Source organism: Enhydra lutris, unplaced genomic scaffold (genome assembly GCF_002288905.1).
Source record: "Enhydra lutris kenyoni isolate GAN:26980312 unplaced genomic scaffold, ASM228890v2 scaffoldscaffold51, whole genome shotgun sequence".
Classification (NCBI taxonomy): Eukaryota; Metazoa; Chordata; class Mammalia; order Carnivora; family Mustelidae; genus Enhydra; species Enhydra lutris.
The window spans coordinates 13,352,333-13,370,393 of record NW_019154135.1 but is presented as its reverse complement, the minus strand read 5'-3'; the positions used below and the strand labels follow the sequence as shown (position 1 = coordinate 13,370,393).

At 65.6% G+C, this 18,061-nt stretch overlaps 1 protein-coding gene across 3 annotated transcripts; it reads right to left on the bottom strand.

Annotated features, from left to right (window-relative positions):
* Window positions 1-949: 949 nt before the first annotated feature.
* LOC111156998 (myosin IG) lies at window positions 950-17,950 on the bottom strand. 3 transcript variants are annotated; one of them, XM_022518200.1, is made up of 25 exons: window positions 17,588-17,950; window positions 16,543-16,689; window positions 15,922-16,274; window positions 13,046-13,181; window positions 11,373-11,581; window positions 11,162-11,255; window positions 10,303-10,468; window positions 10,016-10,069; window positions 9,620-9,715; window positions 9,377-9,496; window positions 8,675-8,899; window positions 8,419-8,564; window positions 7,946-8,060; window positions 7,684-7,854; window positions 7,442-7,512; window positions 6,477-6,551; window positions 6,175-6,307; window positions 5,508-5,674; window positions 4,998-5,205; window positions 3,661-3,884; window positions 3,054-3,198; window positions 2,393-2,497; window positions 2,130-2,243; window positions 1,398-1,552; window positions 950-1,190 (listed from the first exon to the last, which is right to left on the bottom strand). In XM_022518200.1, exons 4-25 carry the CDS (start codon window positions 13,135-13,137, stop codon window positions 1,034-1,036), a joined length of 3,042 nt encoding a protein of 1,013 aa, XP_022373908.1. In that variant the 5' UTR covers window positions 13,138-13,181; window positions 15,922-16,274; window positions 16,543-16,689; window positions 17,588-17,950; the 3' UTR covers window positions 950-1,033. The 3 variants fall into 3 exon arrangements, with proteins under 3 accessions (XP_022373908.1, XP_022373909.1, XP_022373911.1); XM_022518201.1 differs by having other exon boundaries at window positions 15,922-16,271; XM_022518203.1 differs by lacking the exons at window positions 15,922-16,274; window positions 16,543-16,689; window positions 17,588-17,950 and adding an exon at window positions 13,487-13,831.
* Between the last annotated feature and the right edge of the window lie 111 nt (window positions 17,951-18,061).

Below are 18,061 nucleotides of genomic sequence, written 5' to 3'. Positions count from 1 at the left end.
GGACAGATGCTGGAGAGGGCTATGTGGGGGCGTCCAGGGGCCTCCAGGCTGGACTCTGCAAGGAGGTGACTCCCCAAGTCCCCAGCAGTGACCAGGGGAAGCCTCGGGAGCTGTGAGCCATTCAATGACACACTCGACGGCCATGATGGACAGTCGCCAACCTCCCTCCACATCAACAGGGCACAACGAGGCCATGATGGCACCCAAATTTGGTGTGTCCCAGTGGGGAGGGAGCAGCTTTGAAAGCCAAAGGGCTGTCTATAGAGTGACAAGAGTCAGTGGAGGTGGCAAGAGGGCAGAGGGCAGGGCTGGGGCATTGCAGGGTCAGAGGATCTGGAGAGGAAGGGGGGTTGCTGGCGAGACGGAGTGGAGCTGTGTCCACTCTGGCCTTTCTTTGGCTTCTGAGATGCCCCAGACACAAGGTCCTGTCCTAGACGGTGGGAGGTCCTGGCTTAGAAGTCCCCGAGGTAGGGTTCCTGGGGTCTGGGATGCCCACCTCCAGCAGGGACACAGCCAACAGCTGGGACAGTGTCTGTCCCAGTGTGTGCTCAGCCATAGCCCTGCCCAGGGGGTGGCCTTGGGACCCACAAGCTTCCCCAATAGTCAATTGGCCCAGTGGCCATTCCCCCCCACAAGGCAAGGAGCACCCTTGGCGAAGCAAGGAGCCTTAGGGGAGGGGAATTGGTGGGGGGAGGAGAGACCTCAGCTGTGGGAGGAAGAGCCTGGGACGTGAAGGGCACAATTTCTGCTACGACGGTGGACTCCACCGCCAGCGGGTCCACAGGCTAGGGCCCCGGGGGGAATGCAGTCTTGCTGCCCCACCAGACTGGGCTCCCAGGCCTTCTCCTCCAGTTCAGGACCCCTCAGGGGTCAGCAGAGGACGTGGGGGTGACATTTGCCAGGTTGCTGGCCGCTGTGCGGACGTCCACCCAAAGACACAAGTCTCACAGACACAGAGAAGCCTTTATTGCAGGGCGCACGGGTGTCGGGCGTGGGGCTGGCCTGGAGGGCTGCCCGGGTGCGGCGGGCCAGGTCAGCTGCTCGGCCAGAGGAGCGTGAAGGTACCGCGGCTGCAGCGGAAGTCCGGCTCTGGCTGCTCGGGCTTGGGCTCCACCGAGACGAGGCGACGGGCCCCGCGCTGGCTCAGAGGGATGCAGTCGGAGACGCGGACCTCCAGGGCCCTTCCCTTCCTGAAGCGGGGGCGGGTGGGCAGGGAAGGAGACCGGTCAGCGGGCGAGGGGGGGCGGTCTGGGGCGCGGAGGTGCAGGAGGGCAGTCAGGAGCCGGGTGGGGGGCGGCCGGGGGTGGGACGGGGTGTCAGGCGCGGGACAGAAGGGCGGCCAGGGGGCGGGGCGGGGCCAGTGCCGCAGGGCGCGGACCCGGCGGCGCCCGACTCACCCCTGGCAGTGCGCGGCCAGCACGCCCACCAGCTCCCCCACGCGGTTGTCCAGCGGCGGCCTGCAGCGGTGCAGGCACACCACCAGGTCGTCCTGGCCGCGCGCGTGCAGCACCACCAGCTGGTCCCGGCCGCTGGTCACGCTCAGCCCGGTCACCTGTGCGGCGCGCCAGGGCCGGGGTCAGGGGAGCCGCAGGCGCTCCTCCTCGCCCCGGCAGTCTCCCGGAGCCCGCCAACCCCCCCCCAGGCCCCCTTCCTCCCTCTCCAGCTCCACCCACAGATGCGCCGGCCGAGGCGCTGCTCCAGAGAACGAGCTCCGGGACGGAGTGTTCGTCGTCCGCGCTCTAATCCGGCGCCACCGCCCTCCCGGGGCTCCCGAGCTCGCCCGGACATGCGGGTGCTTCCGGGGCGCTGAGCCTTCTGCTTTCCCCCCAAGACGTCTAGCGGACACACAGGCGTGGCCGGCGCCCCAGACAGACCCCCACTCGGTTCCGGGGACCCCAGGGAGAGACCGCTGCCCACGGCAACGGTCTGCATTTGGGCGGGAGCCCCCACCCCCACCCCCCGCTCGCCACCACGGATGTGGGAAAGAGGGCCCGTGGCTCAGCGCCCTGTCCGCCCTGAGCAGCAGAAAGGCCCAGCATCCTGAGCTGATGCTGGGTTCTAGGAAGCTGGGGCATTCTTAGGTAGGTGCGAGTGGAGACGCCCCCACCTCCCCCCACCCCCGGGCTCACCGCTTCCAGGGGCACAGCCCGCATCACCCGGTACTGGCGGCCGGGGTCCAGCTTGTAGACGTGCTGGTCAGTGAGCAGAAGCGCCCGGTCCCGCCTCTTGTTGAAGCGGTTCACCTGCGGGACAGGCGTGTTCAGGCTCACCTGGCCAGCCTCCTCTCCCTGGACCCCTTTTCTCACGGACTGGGTTGGATCTGACCACTTCGGAAACCTCTGCCCTGGGCCTGGGCTGGGGCTGTTGCTCCTTGCCCAGATGCAGGCCTCACCTTCCGGACATGACTGGAGAACAGCACGGCCCCAAAGCTGTCCTTCTCACGGAGGGCCTTCAGTCGCTCCGCGAACAGGCCCGAGGCTGTGGGGTTGTCTGTGGCCTGAGGACAGATGGGAACTGCTTGGCCACACTGGACCGACAGCAAGTCTGATAAGTGGGCACAGCTGTCCCTCACCTCACGAGCCGAACCGAGTCAGGCCTTGTGCCAGCCTCCCTGGCTCGTCTGAGGGCCCTGCGCCACACCCCTGCAGCTCTAGCTTCTGGTCATGCCTGAGCCCACCATAGCTGCCCACCAGAGTGGAAGCTGAGAAGGCAGCGTCCGGGGTCCAGGAAAGCCCTTCAGCCCCTGAGCCTTCATCCCCTGTAGAATGGAGCCAGGGGCACGGCTCACTGTGCCTGTGTGAGGGCCGGGGGAACTAGGGCATGGGTGCAGGTTGTGGAGGGGGGTGGGGGGCGCCTCTACCTGACACACATGGAGAAGAGGGAGGGGCAGAGAGAAGGTGCTCAGTAAAGCCCAGAGGCCAGGGGCAGAGGGGCATGGCCCACAGGCTGGACAGACAGCCAGGCCCAGGGAAAGGACGTCTGGGATGGACACCGGTAAGGTCTCAGCCCTGAGCCCCTCCTTGGTGCCCAGACTTCATGGCCCCAATACTCACAGAGGACAAGTAGTCCCTGACCCAGGCCCGACGGCAGCCCCAGTCCTGCCGTAGCTCCTGTAGGACCGTCATGGCCGCCACCTTGGCCTTGATCTGGGCCATGTCTGAGGGTGGGATGTTCTTCACCAACTGCCGGGCCCGCCACCTAGAGGGAACCTGGCGGTCAGAGGGACCTCGTGCAGCCCTCCCCTTCCCCACCCCTGTCCTGCTTCCCTTACATCCATGCCCTTCTCTTGCTTCCCCTCCCCCCAGAAGGCCAAGCCTCTCTGCCTGGCCCTGGCTGTCGGGCTTTCCCCTCCCCCCGGTGGGTAGGATGTGGCCCCGCCCACTCTGTGCCGCTCCTCCTGGAGAACTACTTCCTGGCCTTCAAAGTGCTGCTCAGACGCACTGTTCCCCCAGGCCCTGGTCCCAGCCAGCCACCCTCCCCTGCGGGCCTCCAGCAAGAAGCTGGCAGGGCTCTGCCGTGACGGTGGGGTGTGGGGATCCAGTTACTAGGCACAGCCTCCTGTTTTCCTGCTTATGAATGGGGCTTGTGGGGTGCAGACGGCTGCGTGCAGGTCGCAGGCGGAATGGGGAGAAACGGAGGGGCAGTGGCTGGGGCCCGCACCTGCAGAACAGGGCCTGGCAGGTGTCCTGGAACGGCTGCAGCACCGCGGGGGGCGGCGGCCAGATGAGGTCCCGGCCATAGAGCGGGGGCTGCCTCGCCGCCTGGAACCGCCGCTGCAGCTCTGCCAGGTGAGCGCGCACCTTGTGCCTCCGGAACCAGCGCATGATCGTGTAGACGGCCCGCAGTCGCCGACAACGCTGCCTGGCCAGCGTGCCACGCCAGGCCTGGGGGGCCAGCCGGGCTTTCCGTCGGTCTCGGCCAGGCCCCGCCCCCCCCCCCCCGCCTCTCTCCCCCCCCCCCCACCCCTGCGGCCCGCCCACCTCCCCCACCCTCCAGTCGGCGTGGGGCCAGTCATGTGTGCCCGTGACTCCTGGGGGCCACCTCCACCTGGCTGCAGGGTGGCTTCCCAGGTGGGCACAGGGCCCTGCTGCAGTCTCCGCCTAACTCCTGGGAGAGCAGCGCTCCCTATTCCATGTCCTTCTGCCTGGCACCCGCAGACGGGGGCACTTTCCCCTCGCCGGGGACAGCTGCGAGCTGTCCACCTGGAATCTGCGCTGGCCCAGGTCTGACCTCCAACTCGTAGAGGCCCTGACATAGAGGGGTACCCCAAGAATACAACCATTAAAACCCAGACTGGAAACCCTACACGGCAGGGAGCCCAGGGGACCCACAGATGAAAGCAGATGTGAGGAACCTGACTCAGCCCGGGGACAGGATGGCAGTGCAGACGGTCCTGGAAATGGTGCGGCCACGAAGACCCAGTGTGAGTGTCCCGAGTCCCATTTCTGTGACCATGGCATGGTGTCGTGTCACAGCTAAATGCGGGGTCACCACGGGTAATAGTGGGACGCTGAGGAAATTCGAATACGGCCTGCGTATTGTTCAGATATGTAGACTTGTCTAGTCAGTGTTAGGGTTCTCGTCTGCTGACCTCAGCATGGTCAGAAAAGGGAACGTACTTGTCCTTGAGATGTGTGCTGAAATACGGAGTGGCCCCATTACTGGTATGGTTCAGGAGATCATATAAATGTACCTATACATGGGTGTGGGGACAGACAGATGGACACACAGAGCTGGGGTGGGGGAGTGCACCACGGCAGCAACCCGGGTGGATAGTGAGTCATCACAGGCATCTCTGACTTTTCAGTCGGTTTGAAACATTGAAAATAAAAAGTCACCGGGAGAGATGGAGGAATTCCTCCCATTCCTCCCATCCCCCCACCCAGTGCACACCCCTCTCTCCCCTTCCCCTCCAGGTATATACCCCTCCCTCCCTCCCCCCCTTCACCCATCCCCCTCCACCCTCCATTGTAGGTAGGCATCCAGCCAGGCCGCACCTTCTGCAGCAGCAGCACGATGATGGGGATAAGGCGTGCACGGCTCTGCTCCAGCGTGACCAAAGTCTGAGGCGAGCGGATGAAGAGCTTGGTGTGGCCAAAGGCCACGTCCCCTTGCAGCCCGTGCTGCTCCAGGAGGGCACTCACGGCTGCCTTGTCAGAGCCCAGCAGGTGATTGGGCCATGTGTACTCACAGGTCATCTTGTACCTGTCACCACAGGACAGGGCAGTGGGCACCGAGCTCTGGGGAGAGGTGGGGAGCTACCCCAATCTGATCCCATCCCACACACCCAGCCCATGCCACCCCCACGTGCCACTCACCCTAGCACCTGCCCACCCCATCCTGTGTCACACAGGGGTCCTTGCTGTTCGTGTCGTGTGCGTCTGCAGCTGAGAAGCACTGGCTGGGTTTGGGACCCTCTGGCCCCCCGTCTAACTCCTCACAGGACTCTGGCCCATGGGAGACACACGGGCAGGGAGATGCAGCTCCGGGGTAGCAGGGAGTCCTACCTGAGCAGGAATCGGGGGTAGGGCTGGCGGGAAGCGAAGCCCGCCCTCCGGACCCGCACATTCTCCAGCAGCCCCAGGTACGCGACCTGATGGCGACAGTGGTCCTCGTCCAGCCTGGCAGCCACCTTGTCCTCATTGGGCTTGATGCAGCGGACATAGAAGGGCTCCTGCCACAACAGAGGACACTCAGAGCCACCAGCATCAGCCTCCGTGGCGGCAGGGCAGGTGTGCAGCTGTCCTCCCCCTGCCGGCTGCCAAGGGAAGAGGCTCTTGCAGGGGGAGGGGGGCGGAGGGGCCGGGTCAGGAGGTGGTAGGGCAGCCCGGAGCCGTGTGGACCTGCAGGGGCCAGGCTGAGTCTCCGGATGTTCTGTGGTTAAGCGGGCTCTGGTGTCCCCCTGCTACCCGCTCTGCCTTCCAGCCTGTGAGCCCCACCCAAGAGGCAGGGAGGAGCTGGGCGGGCTGGTTCAAACCTCACAGTTACTCCAGCTTCAGCCTGACCCAGAACATCTGAATTGGAAGGTGCTGGGCTCCCCCCGCTGGAGTGGGGGTGGGGGAGCAGCTGACAGGAAGTGACCACCTTCCCCGTGATGTGCAGGGCGGTGGGCGCCCAGGATGTCGGCCAGGCACAGCCGAGAGGCCCCTTGCAGATGTGGGGGGGGGGGCATACCTTGGAGGCCAGGTTTTCCACCAGAGACACCATGGAGTTCTTGAAGAGCGTGCCTGCGGTCAGGGGGCGCTTGGTCACCTCTGTGATGTCCTGCTGCCCATCCGGCCACATAGCCCGCAGGGTGGGGTCCGAGCTGTGGACACAGGCCACATCGCCAGGCGCCCTCTGGAGGGCGGCCCTCGCCCCAGCTCTGCCACTGGTGAGCCTTGCGGCCTCAGCGTCAAACCTCAGGCAGTCAGCCCACCAGGCAGGTGTCAGACCCGAGTGTGCGAAGGCCCTTCCAGCCTCGGGCCCCCACGCACCTGTTGTACATCAGCCGCTTGAAGTCTTGGAAGAGGTGGTCTCTGTTCTTGTCGATGAAGCCCTCCACTGAGTACCTGGGGGACCGGGGCTGGTGAGGGGCGGGGGGTGTCCGACGGTCCCCAGGAAGCCCCTCCCCCACCCCTGTTCTCCTGGGTCGGCCTCCCTCCCTCCCCTCCCACACCAGCTTTCTCAGCACGTTCGACTGCCGCCCTCAGAGCTGTCTCTCCGGGAGCAGGAGTTGGCGCTCGTGCCCACTGCACTGGACCCTGGCTCTCGCACATTCGTGCGGTGTGACCTGGGACCAGGGACTTAACCTGTCTGTGCCCCAGTATACACCACAGGCCCAGATCAGTGCCTACTGAGTTTAGGGAACTCCTGAGGCAGGAGACTGCTTTGATTGTGCGGCACTGAGAACCTCGGGGTCCTTGTCTTGCCCTTTGATGACAAAAGGCGAGAAAACTTGGTGCCAAAATCTTGCCACACCTGCAGCTCCTGTGCAGACTCAGGACACGGGGTCTGACCTCTGGGTGCACTGTCCTCTCCACTTGTCCTTGTAAAGGACACATGAGACACGTGTGTACTCTGTGAGTCACCTCAAGTCCCATTCGGGAGGAGGGGAGCACAGGAAAATTAACAGTAATGTCACAGAGATTTCTGGAGGACTCCTGAGGATGTGCCCCAAGCATGGGCAGCTCCTGGCTGGGGGGAGCTTGCTGGGAATGCAGTCCGTGGTTTACCTGTCCCCTACCCCCCAGCTAACCCGCACTGCCATAACAGTGTGCCCCTCACCCAGGCACTCCCCAAAGTGGAGCCTAGATATGGGCATTTTTTTAAAGCTTCCAGAAGCTTCTATGGTGCACCCAGGGGCCAGAGCTCTGATCTTAAAAGCTCCATTTCACGCTTTCCACTTGTGAATCTGGTGTCAGGCACATCTTCAGCTGCTAAGAAGCGGGGAGGGTCTTACGTGACGTCCCCCGCATAGTGCTTGATCCGGAAGTCTCGGCCGAACTCCATGGTCTTGTCTGTGGGGCACAGCTGGGGGATGGGGGCGGGCCAGGGTCAAGGCACAGGGCGGGGGTCCGTGCAGCAGACAGTGCTGGAGAGGAGGCCAGGCCCCGCCAAAGTGGGCAGCACCGTGCCTGGGCAGGGGGGGCGGGGACCAGTGCAGGGACCAGGCTGTGGGTGAGGGCCGGGGCAGGGGAGCACCTGGCGGCTGGTGTAGTGGGGGTGGTGGCGGTGGTGCGTGTCCAGGCTCTGCAGGAAGATGCGGTCGGTGATGGTGCCCGCGGCGCTGCAGGCCTCGTCCAGCACAGCCAGCACGCCCCGGTGGGGCCGCTCCACCAGCTCCACGATGGTGGCGTTGTTGAAGTAGTCCACCTGCGTGGGGGGTGCACGGCGGCTCCCAGTCTGCCCGCGCATCTCCCCGCGGCCCTGGCGCCCCCGCCCGCGAGGCCCCGCTGGCGCTCACGCTCTGCCAGGTGATGCCCTCACGCTGGTACTCCTCCTGCTCCTGCTTCAGGATGAGCTGGATGAAGAGCTGCTGCAGCTTCTCATTGCAGTAGTTGATGCACAGCTGCTCAAAGCTGCGGGCGGCGCCGGGGCACAGTCACGTCCTGCCCGCAGGGCCGGGTGCCGGGGCAGGCCCCTCCCTGAGAGCCCCACCGTGGGGGTGGTCCTCCCGCTGTGGCCCCAGCTCTGACACGCATGCTCCACAGTGGATTTGGTGGTCACGGCCAGGGTACGTGAGCCCCCAGTTTGCCTTCGAGGGCACCGCTGGACAGGGGGCACAGCTAGAGCAGGCGTGGGGCCTGAGCCCGGGGCTGGGGACAGGCCGGGACAGCTGCCGGAGGTCCTGCTCCCCAGCCCAGCAGAACTCTGTGGGACCAAGGTGGCCCTAGGGTTTGGGGTCAGAGCTGGACACGTGGTGGCCGGGCTCCCCACCTGTTGACAGGGAACACCTCGAAACCGTAGATGTCCAGCACACCAATGACAGTGTCCTTGCCGTCTCGCCGGGGGTCCCGGTCCCGGGTTTCCATGACACTGTTGATCCGGCTCACCACCCATTCAAACAGCCGCTGGTACACTGCCTGGGGGGAGGCCAGGAGCCAGCTCCTTCGGGCTGTCTCAGTCCTTGCCCCCTCCAGGAAGGCCCCCTGGGTGTCCCCGTCTCGCTCCCCACAGCTTGCCCCCAGAGGACCTTGGCACAGGCATCCCGGGCGTAGCTGGCCTCAGCTGCAGTGTGGCCCTTCTCAATGAGCTCCCTGCCTCCCGAGGCCACCGTGCGAGAGAGCAGGCAGCGCAGCACCAACTCCCGGGGCGTGGCCGTCAGCTCAGCCACGTGGTCTACCAGCCGCTCCTCAGCCACCTCCAGGTGCCCCTGCTCCAGCCCGGCCTCCTCCGTCTCCACGAACTCGATGTTACCCTGGGGATGGGGAGCCAGGACAGTCAGGCTCCAGGTCCCAGCAGAATTTGCCTGCACACCTCTGCCGGGGAAGAAGGAAGGAACGGCAGGGCTGGGGGTGTGGCGGGACCTGGCTTCTGCCCCGGTTGTGGGAACGGCCCCGGAAGCACAGCAGAGTCTTCTCCAAGGCTTCCTGCCCAGAACATCAGGTCCGTGGTCCCACGGCCACTGCCTGCAGCCACGAGGCACTCCCTGCTCTCAGGCCGCCTAGCAGGGAAGGGAGGCTCAGCAGCGGTGGAACCGTCCGGCCGGACCGCCGGTGGGAGAGGCAGGACACGTCTGCACAACGGCGCTACAGAGCTCCCAGCTCCGGGCCGGGCCTCCGGGAGCTCCGCCACGCATTCAGCCTCCCCGGGGGCGGGATGGGCCAGCCGCACGACTGGGCCCACGGAGCTCAGTCTCCCTCTCCAGGGGCCCCGCAGCCCCGGCCAGGCTCACCAGGTGCAGTACGGCCGCCAGGATCCGGTGCACGGATCGCACTTCCTCCGCACTGAAGCCGATCACCCGCATGGCCTCCACCACGGCCAGGTAGTGGCTCCTCTCGTCGCTCTCCAAGGCCTGTGGGACAAGGGGCTCCGCACTCCAGGGCCACGCGGGGCCTCAGAGTCCTCCCAGGGAGTGCCTGTCACATTGGGGCCCAGCAGTCCCGCTGAGCGCCCGCGGAGCCCTGCCCCCACTTACGCTGAGCCCCGCGCCCTGCCGGGTGAAGTTGTACACCGCGGGGTTCCTCTGCAGGTGCAGGTTCCGCAGCTCTGCGTCCTCACAGCCCCGAAGCACCTGGGAGCCCACAAACCCCTGCCTCAGGCCCTTAGAACTGCAAACACCCCGCCTAAACAAGCCGGAGGACCGACCGACAGACCGATGGAGGGCTCAGTGCTGGTGTGGACCCACCCAAGTCGAGGCAGACCGCCGCTCACCCAATGTAGACACCACCCTACTGGTGTCCCGGGAAAGTCCCCTCCAGTGAGGGCGGGGCACTGGCAGTGTCACAGCAGGGAGGAGCAGAGAGGGAAAGGGACGGAGGGCAGGGCGATGGGAAGGGCTTCCCAGGCACCTCACACACCTGCTTTGGCTCACCTGGTAGAAGGCGTGGAAGTTCCGTTCACCCACGTGCTGCTTAAGGACTCGAGACTGTGGAGGGAGGGGCAGCTGGGCCCTTGCCTGGGTTGCGACCCCACCCAGGGAACCCCACCCAAGGGAGCCACCCAGCCCCTGGTGCAGTGCAGGCAGAGGGGCTCAGGCAGGCCTGGCACAGAGGAGCCCCACCTACAAGCCTGGGACCTCAGAGAAAGTGCCCCCGCCCCACCACTGGGGACCCAGGCCTAGAAGGGCCAGCACGTGAGGCCTGTGGCTGCAGGGCCCACCTTCTCCAGCAGATAGCTGTGGATGTGCCCCCCGATGGGGTCCCCTTTAAAATCGAAGTTGATGTCCATGTACTTGCCAAAGCGGCTGGAGTTGTGGTTGCGGTTGGTGCGCGCGTTGCCAAAGGCCTCCAGCACGCACGTGGACTTGAGCAGCACGTCCTTGACCCTGTGCGGGGCAGAGGGGCCGGGCGGTAGGGCACAGGCCTCCTCCGGGGACTGTCCCTGCCCAGCATTCCTGCCCGAGGCCTCCCACTGCGCAGGCTGGGGACCAGGCTGGGGACCGGCTGGGAAGGCCACCTGCCTGGGCTGTGCAGGGGTGTGGCGAGAAGGGCTGCTCCTCTCCTGGGTGTGCTGCCGCTTGCAGGGAGCAGCTGGAGCCGCACACTCTGCCCTCAGCCTCCTCCGCAGGGTGGGCAGCCGCCAGCCGCCTGTGCCCCACCCAACCCTACCTCGCCCCTCCCGACAGGAAGAGCCTGGGCACTCACACAGGAAGCTGTGCCCACGGGACCCCACTGGTAACAGCTGGCAAGCAACTGGTGAGGAGGCAGACAGGAGGGCCTCGATCTGGGTCCAGGCCCTTCCTGATCATCCTGCCAGCTTCTCCCCTCTGTGGGGTCTCCCAGAAGGGGCACAGCCCCCGTCTGTCGGCCCTGTGCACCTTGCCTCTTCCCTGCTCCTTGTGGCGGCACCCGCCCCCACCCGTGGCACCGGGCCCTGCCTCTGCTAGGTGGATGGGTTCTGGGCGGGTCACCGGCAGAGGAGCCCTCTGAACTTGGCCGGAGACAGGCTGACTTAGATCTCTCTCCCCTTCAGGCCTGAGGCCCAGGGCCGGCCCTGCGCCAGCCCTGCCCACTCTCACCTGTCCACCTCAGCCCTTTGGCTGGGGTTGGTCACGGCCGCAATGTACTGCATGATGTGCTTGCTGGCCTCTGTCTTCCCTGCCCCGCTCTCCCCTGCCGGACAGACGGATGGATGGATGGTCAGCCGGAAAGGGTGGCCGCTCCCTTGACCAGCCCCGGGCGCCCCCTGCAGGATGCAGTCGGGTGGGGCAGGCAGGCCCAGACCGGTACCTGAGATGACAATGCAGGTGTCCCTGGAGCGGCGCTTCATCGCCCTGTAGGCGGCGTTGGCCACGGCGTAGAGGTGTGGCGGCCGCTCATAGAGCTCGCGGCCTTGGTACTTGGCGATGGCCTCAGGCCCGTATAGGGGCAGCTCCTGGTAGGGGTTCACTGACACCAGCACCTCGCCGATGTAGGTGTAGATGCGGCCCTTCTCGAACCTGGCACAGGAGGGCCGAGCCTCAGCGCTCAGGGCTGTGGGGGCACACCCCAGGTGCTGGGGCGCTGGGCCCCTGTTGGGAGTCTGGGGGGGTCCCTGGCCCACCGCAGGGCTGAGAGTGGGAAGGAGTGCGGGTTGACCTGACACTTCCCAGTGCCATCTTGCCGGAATCTCACCCCCAATGCAGGGTAGTGCTGGGGCCCACGCTACTCCCTGGGTGGTGGTCAGGCCCCACCTGGGTGGGGGGGAGACCTGTCGGAGCAGGAATCTCCAGCACCTGATTTTTGAAGGGACAGGTAGAGCCGAGGGCTGGAGGTGGAGGAGAGAAAGGTCTGGAGGCCCAGGGAGGGGCCTCGGGCTATTTCCTGTCTTGGGGCCTGGGTGGGGACCCAGAGGCAGCAGGGAACCCCGCCCGGCCCCACCCAGGTGGCTGGGACCAGGCGGGGCACAGGGAGGGGGCTTGGGGATGCAGGGGCCGTCCTCCCCCTGCATATCCTCCTACTTCTCCACCCTTCCTTTCGGGAGCTCTGGCTCCTGGACCTGGGTCTGTCCATCTCTTGACCTTTCTGCCCTGGAAGTTACGCCTGCCAGCCCGCTCAGCGCCCCCTTTGTCTGGGACCCGCCCTTCCCTGGTGGCTTGTGGTCCGTCCCCTGTCAGGGGTTCCTCTTCCTCTGCTACTGCCTCGGACGAGGGAGTTCCCCCCCCGCCCCGCTCGGCTCCCTCCACACCCTCTCTCGTCTGCCCCGGGACTGCCCCCTGCATGCCGCCAGGGCTCAGTACTCCGTTGTTAAAAAGGACATGGTCATGCCTGTCTCACAAGCTAGTGTAGAAGAACGATGTGAAATTACGCTTAGCTTCCCCCCCATACAAAATAGCCCATTTCCTGTCTTCTACCTTCAACAATGTGTGCTCAGGGGGCCCCATCCCCTAACCCTGTGCTCCCGCTGGCTGTCCGGGATAAAGCCATCCCGCTCCTGGTGGCCATCCCATCTCACCATCCCTTGGCTCCTCCAGGGCAACCAGACCCCATGTCACTTCTACCAGCCACGCCCTGGGGCACCCCATGCACCCCCAAGTGTCATCTCAGCTTGTCCAGCTGCACCCCGGGACAGCGCCTGTCCCCTTCCCTTAGAGCCCCCAGGGCACAGCACTACCCCCAGTGGCAGATGGACAGTGCACCCAGTCAGCGGGGCTGGCTCCTGCCTGTCCCCGCTGGGCAGGAGGAGCAGAAGGCACCCAGGCCATGACGGGGGCAGGGGTCTGGGAAGCCCGCTGCAGCACTGGCTGGCCACCCTGGCCTTGGGAGGCGGGTCCCGCCCCACCAGGACCCCCTGCTGTCACCCACACAGTGGTGCAGTGGGTGTGTGTACTCTGTGTGCGGCCCCACCTCAGGCTCCCACCCTGGCCTGATGGAGACCGGGGAGCCTGGGGGCCGGGGAGAGGGAGCCCGAGCCCTGCGTCTACCTGAGTTTTAGGTTCTCCATGAAGTCCTCCATGGTCACTTGGTCCAAAAGCACAAAGTCGGGTTTGCCGCACTCGGGGCCCTCCTCGTCCATCCTGCCAGCGGGAGCCCCCTAGGCGGGGTTGCCCCAATATTCCTCTGCAGAAGGGTGGAAGGGAGGGTGCTCTGAGCAGGCTCAGCCCTCCCAGCCGCCTCCCCAGCCGTGCAGTGAAGTAGGAAGTGGGTTCTGGTCCCAGGGAGGGGCTGCCCTCCCGGCTTGCCGCTCCCTCCGGAGGGGCTCTGACCCCTGGCTTCCTGGTTCCCGCACCCCGAGGGCAGGCGCGCCTGAGAGACCAGGCGCCCGGTGCTCTGGCGGGCTCCTGCTGGCATCCCCGGTAAGTTCGGAGCCTCTGTGGTCTCCACACCCGCCCCTGACCCCAACCAGGCCCAACCAGGGGCGTCACCTGTCCCAGCTACCAAACCTCTGTTAACAGTCGGAGCTCCGAACTAGGGGCAACACGGGCTTGCTACTTTGTATCTTGATAAAAAGTGGGCCTTTGGGGCGGGGCCCCGGGTAGCTTCAACGTGTGCAAGACCATACCAGGATGTAAATGACAAAACCACCCTCCCGTCACTGTCACACTGCACCGCAGGGTTGGCGGTCTGGTTCCTCAGACAGATTTGGAGTTGGCTGCAGCCCCAGGCCTCTGGATGTCACCGGGAAGGCTGCCCCTGACGTCCCCCAGCCTGTCCCACTCTGCTCTCACGGCCCCATTAGAAGCCGCAGACTGGCTGGCTCAGATTTGTCCCCAGACAGCCTCCTTGACCCCATGCACCCTCCAAGCAGGCACTTCTCTCTCAACACCCCTGGGGAGGCCAGAGCATTTGGCAAAAGTGAGTCATCCACATGCTGCTTTGGGGAACCCGCACTCAAGAGCCAGCGTAGTAATTATCTTTCTTTTAAAGATTTTATTTATTTATTTGACAGACAGAGATCACAAGTAGGCAGAGAGACAGGCAGAGAGAGGAAGGGAAGCAGGCTCCCCGCTGAGCAGAGAGCCCGATGCGGGGCTCGATCCCAGGACCCTGGGACCATGACCTGAGCCGAAAGCAGAAGCTTTAACCCACTGAGCCACCCAGGCGCCCCAGTGATTGTCTTCCAATGAGCTCACTTCTTAAAACTCAAAAACATGGACACATGAGGGTTTTTGCCCTTCAGATTATTAGGATGGATACACACCCAGTAAGACCGGGATGTGCTTACTCCACAGCCTGATGATCCAGGCTGTGCCCTTGCACCCCATCCTCTGGGGGGCTGTTGGCCCGACCCTTCCCTCAAGGTCCAGTCATCGTCCCAGCTCTGGGGATCCCCTCTGCAGCTGGTGCTTTTGAAGGGCTTTTCCACACCAGCGCTCCGGAGCATCTGGTCCTGCGGTTTTACTTCCCCAGCCTCCCAGCCAATGGGGTCCCCCAGCCCCCAGCTTCAACTGAGAGGAACAACTCAGCCTGTGTGGTGAAACCTCAGCCTGATACAGTTTTCACGTCACTGGATGGCTTCTGGGTTTTTTCTGGAAGAAACGTCAAGACCTTCTGAGGTTGGGGATTTGGCCCCTGGGCGGAGCTTGGCTTAAGGCACGGCCACCCCGTGACCTAGACCCTAACTGCAGTCTGCATGCTCAGGATCTGTGGCCCATGCCTTTGTTCCTGGTCTGTCTCCTGTCCTCTTGGGACAAACCTCTTGGGAGGATCCCTGCTGGGGGACAGAGGAGGACAGGGGACTGCTGGGGACCCCACCCTGGCCCCTGCTGATGCCACTGGTTTGCTGGAGATGCCAAGCTCCCTCCAGTCCCCCGGCTCCCTGAAGACGCAGGTCCAGCGCATCTCAGGACATGTGGAACTGCGGGCTGCTGCGGGGAAGGGCCCCACCAGGGCACCGCGGAGGCCACCTCCCCCTTCCCGTCAACCAGGTGTGTGCGTGTCGGGGGTGCCATGACATAGAAGTGTCCGGCTACGTGTGGGTGTGTTACTTTTCAAACGAAGCCAACCGTGTGTGTGCGTCACTCCCGCACGGCCTGCACATGTCTGCGTGCCCATGCCCGAGATGAGCCCCGCTCCCAGGTCCGACCCGCACTGGGGAGGAGGACAAGAGGCAGACGAGCCTGCAGAGACAGCAGAACCCATCCAGGATCCCCAGGGCAAGCGCCCAGTGGCAGGTGCCGGTAGCCCATCACCCACTCAGCACTTTGCAAAGACTGGGTGGAAGGAGTCTGGCTGCCACTCCCTTCGCAGGCAGGGCTGCCACTCCCTTCGCGGGCAGGGCGCCCGCTCCTCCTATCGAGCACATGGAAAGGACACAAGGCAGCCGCATCACACGCTGAGAAGACTTTATTAACCGCCCCTTGTCTGCCACACACAAGAGGTCAGAGGGGCCCGGGCCCCAATGCATAGCAAGGATCTTCCTTTTGGAACCGGACAGTCCGGCACCCAAACCTGGGGGCAGAGAAACGTCCGTCGGATGTGCACACCAGGCCCCGAGCCGCCCCCTCCCCAGCCTGGGCCCGACCCAGAAACCCCCCCTCACCTCCCTGAACCAGGAGCCAGAGAGGAGCACACCTGCTTAGAGAGAAGGGTACACGAGCAACCTCCGTGGGGCATGTCCGTGCGCAGGCCACACCCCAGGGTCCGCTTCCTCAGGCACGAGGCAGCGGCACGTGCGCACAGCGTGGAGGCTGGCTGTGAACACAAGTGACGTGAGCACACAGCCAGGGACTAAATGCTGGTTGCACTGAGAGGCGGAAGGGGACTGAACCCGGAACCCCTCCTGACCCCACAGTGGGCGGAGGTCTCTGTGACGGCACATGGCAGCAGCCTGACCTTCCCAAGCCAATACCCCACTTACCCAGCAGGGTCCCGGGGAAACGGCGGCAGGTCGGCTGCACCACAGAGCCGCGGCTGCAGGAGTCCAGATACGAGACCACCGCTGGCCAAAACCCGTGTCGTGAGCTTGAAGCCAATGAGCCCTCCTGGGCCTCCACCGCCTGACCCAGGAGATGGGATGGGCTCGCGGAAATGAGCGGCCACAGGCCTCCGGAGCTTACTTACTGCCGCGGATCCCAGATCAGCCCCGCCGACACGGACCGGGCCACCTCCTGGCGCTCTCCGCTGGCACCTGGGCACTCCAGCCGCTGGAGTAGTGGGGAAGGGCAGACGCCACGTGTCCTGTGCTGGGACGGGGACCCAGAGCAGAGCCTGCTGGGGTGGGGGAGCTGCCAGTCAGAAGCGGGGATGGGTCTGACATCACCCCTGGCCCTCTGCCCCCCCGCTAGCAAGGTAGCCCCCCAGTTGCAGGGATGCTGGCAGGACACATGAAGCTCTCTGATTAGACACAAAGACAGCCGGTTCTTCCCACAGCGCGACACAGGGGAGCCAGGGGGGAGCCAGCGCATGCGGTGGCCGCGTGGGACAGGCAGGCCAGACCTGCCCCAGCAGAGAGCAGGCCCGCTCTGGAGGGAGGCACTACCTGGTCCGCCCTAAGGCCGTCTGCTGCTCCAGCATCCTTAAGAGGCCGAGGTTCAGCCAGCGCCCGGCTCCCAGGACCACAGAGCCAGGAGCCTCAGGGAGCGGCTCCCCAGTGCCGCCCGCAGGCCGCGGTGTTCAGCGTCTGCGCCTGGACCGGAGAGGCAGACCCCACGTTTGCCAGAAGCCTCCACATCTGAGGGAGATGTGGTGTGACCCGCCACCCAGAGGAGCCCCGGAGCTACGCTGCCCTGCCGGGAGCGTCCTGGCCCATCCCCGACCGGCAACACTTGCTCCCACCCAGGCAGGGCCCCCAGGGAATCTCCCGCCCACCTACGCTTCCCACCCCCTTCCGGATGCCCGGCTCCCTCCGGGGCTGGCATCGGGGAAGGTGGCCTGCGGCGGCCGACAGAGCGACCCTGGGCCCCTGCTCTACACTGGACCCGAGACCACCTCACAGTGGTGCTCAAAGGTCTGGGCTGGGCGGAGAATGAAGGCTGAAGAGTGGACTCGGCAGGGGTGCTCGCTCGCTCTCCGGAGGACCCCCGCCGCAGCCCTGCAAGAAACCGAACTTCACCACCGACGCAGCTTCCTGCGACCGGCCCGGACCCGCGCGCCTGTCTGAAATTTCTATAACCTCGCTCTGGACGGAGCAGGGCAAGGCCTCAAACCGTTTCAGGATGCTCTGGCAAGCGCTGCAGGAATGCACAGGGTCACCGCAGACCCAAGCACGCTGGAGGCTTGCGGCCCGCACGACCCCGGGCACACAGCGCGCGGTGCCCTCCGTGCCGGGGGCTGAGCCGAGGAGGGGTCGGCGGGGCAGGATCGGGGCTCTGTGCGCTCCTCCGGGGGGTGGCGGAGGGCGCGCGGGCGGAGGGCACGGGGTTCGCTGGCTGGGGCAGCGCGGGACCGGACCCCCGGTCGGGGAGCGCTAGCGAGCGGACCGGACGGGAGCAGCGGCCTTCCGCGGGGCCCCGGCGACCCCGACACCCCGGGACAGAAACCCCTCAAGTCGCAAGCCCACGGGGCACCCGCACGCCCAGCATTACCCAGAGCGGCCTCTCCCCGCAGTCCTCCCGGCGTGGAGGCCGCCGCTCCGCTTGCACTCCGCAGCGCAGGCCGAGCGGGTTCCGCAAGGGCCTCCCGCGACAGCCAGGGACCGGACACCCCCGCGAGAGGGGACAGGCGTTCCGCCCACGCCACGCTCGGCAGCCGCGCGACCCCATTCCCTCGGAGGTTCGGCCGGCGCCCCACCGCTGCCCGCCCTCCGGCCGGACCTCATCCGGCTTCAGTCGGGAGCGTGCGCCGCCTGGAGCCACCGGCGGCCTCGGATGGCCTCGGATGCCCGCGTATCCCTGAAGTTGGCCGCTGCTGGAGACACATGGCGCCGGCGCGTACACCCGCGCGCTGCGTCATCGCGCAGCCGCCGGAAGCCGGAAGCAGTGACGTCAGGCGGGGCGCGGGTGCTGCCGCGGGCGGAAGTCCCTTAACGGCTGCAGCGGGCTGGGTTTGAGAGCGGAATG

Excerpts from the sequence above, each read along its gene's own strand:
- LOC111156998 (XM_022518200.1), bottom strand. The coding sequence starts at position 13,137 with ATGGACGAGGAGGGCCCCGAGTGCGGCAAACCCGACTTTGTGCTTTTG. Across the intron at positions 10,469-11,161 it reads CAAAGGGCTGAGGTGGACAG|GGTCAAGGACGTGCTGCTCA; the intron begins GTGAGAGTGGGC and ends TGCCCCGCACAG. Across the intron at positions 2,244-2,392 it reads TCTCCAGTCATGTCCGGAAG|GTGAACCGCTTCAACAAGAG; the intron begins GTGAGGCCTGCA and ends CCTGTCCCGCAG.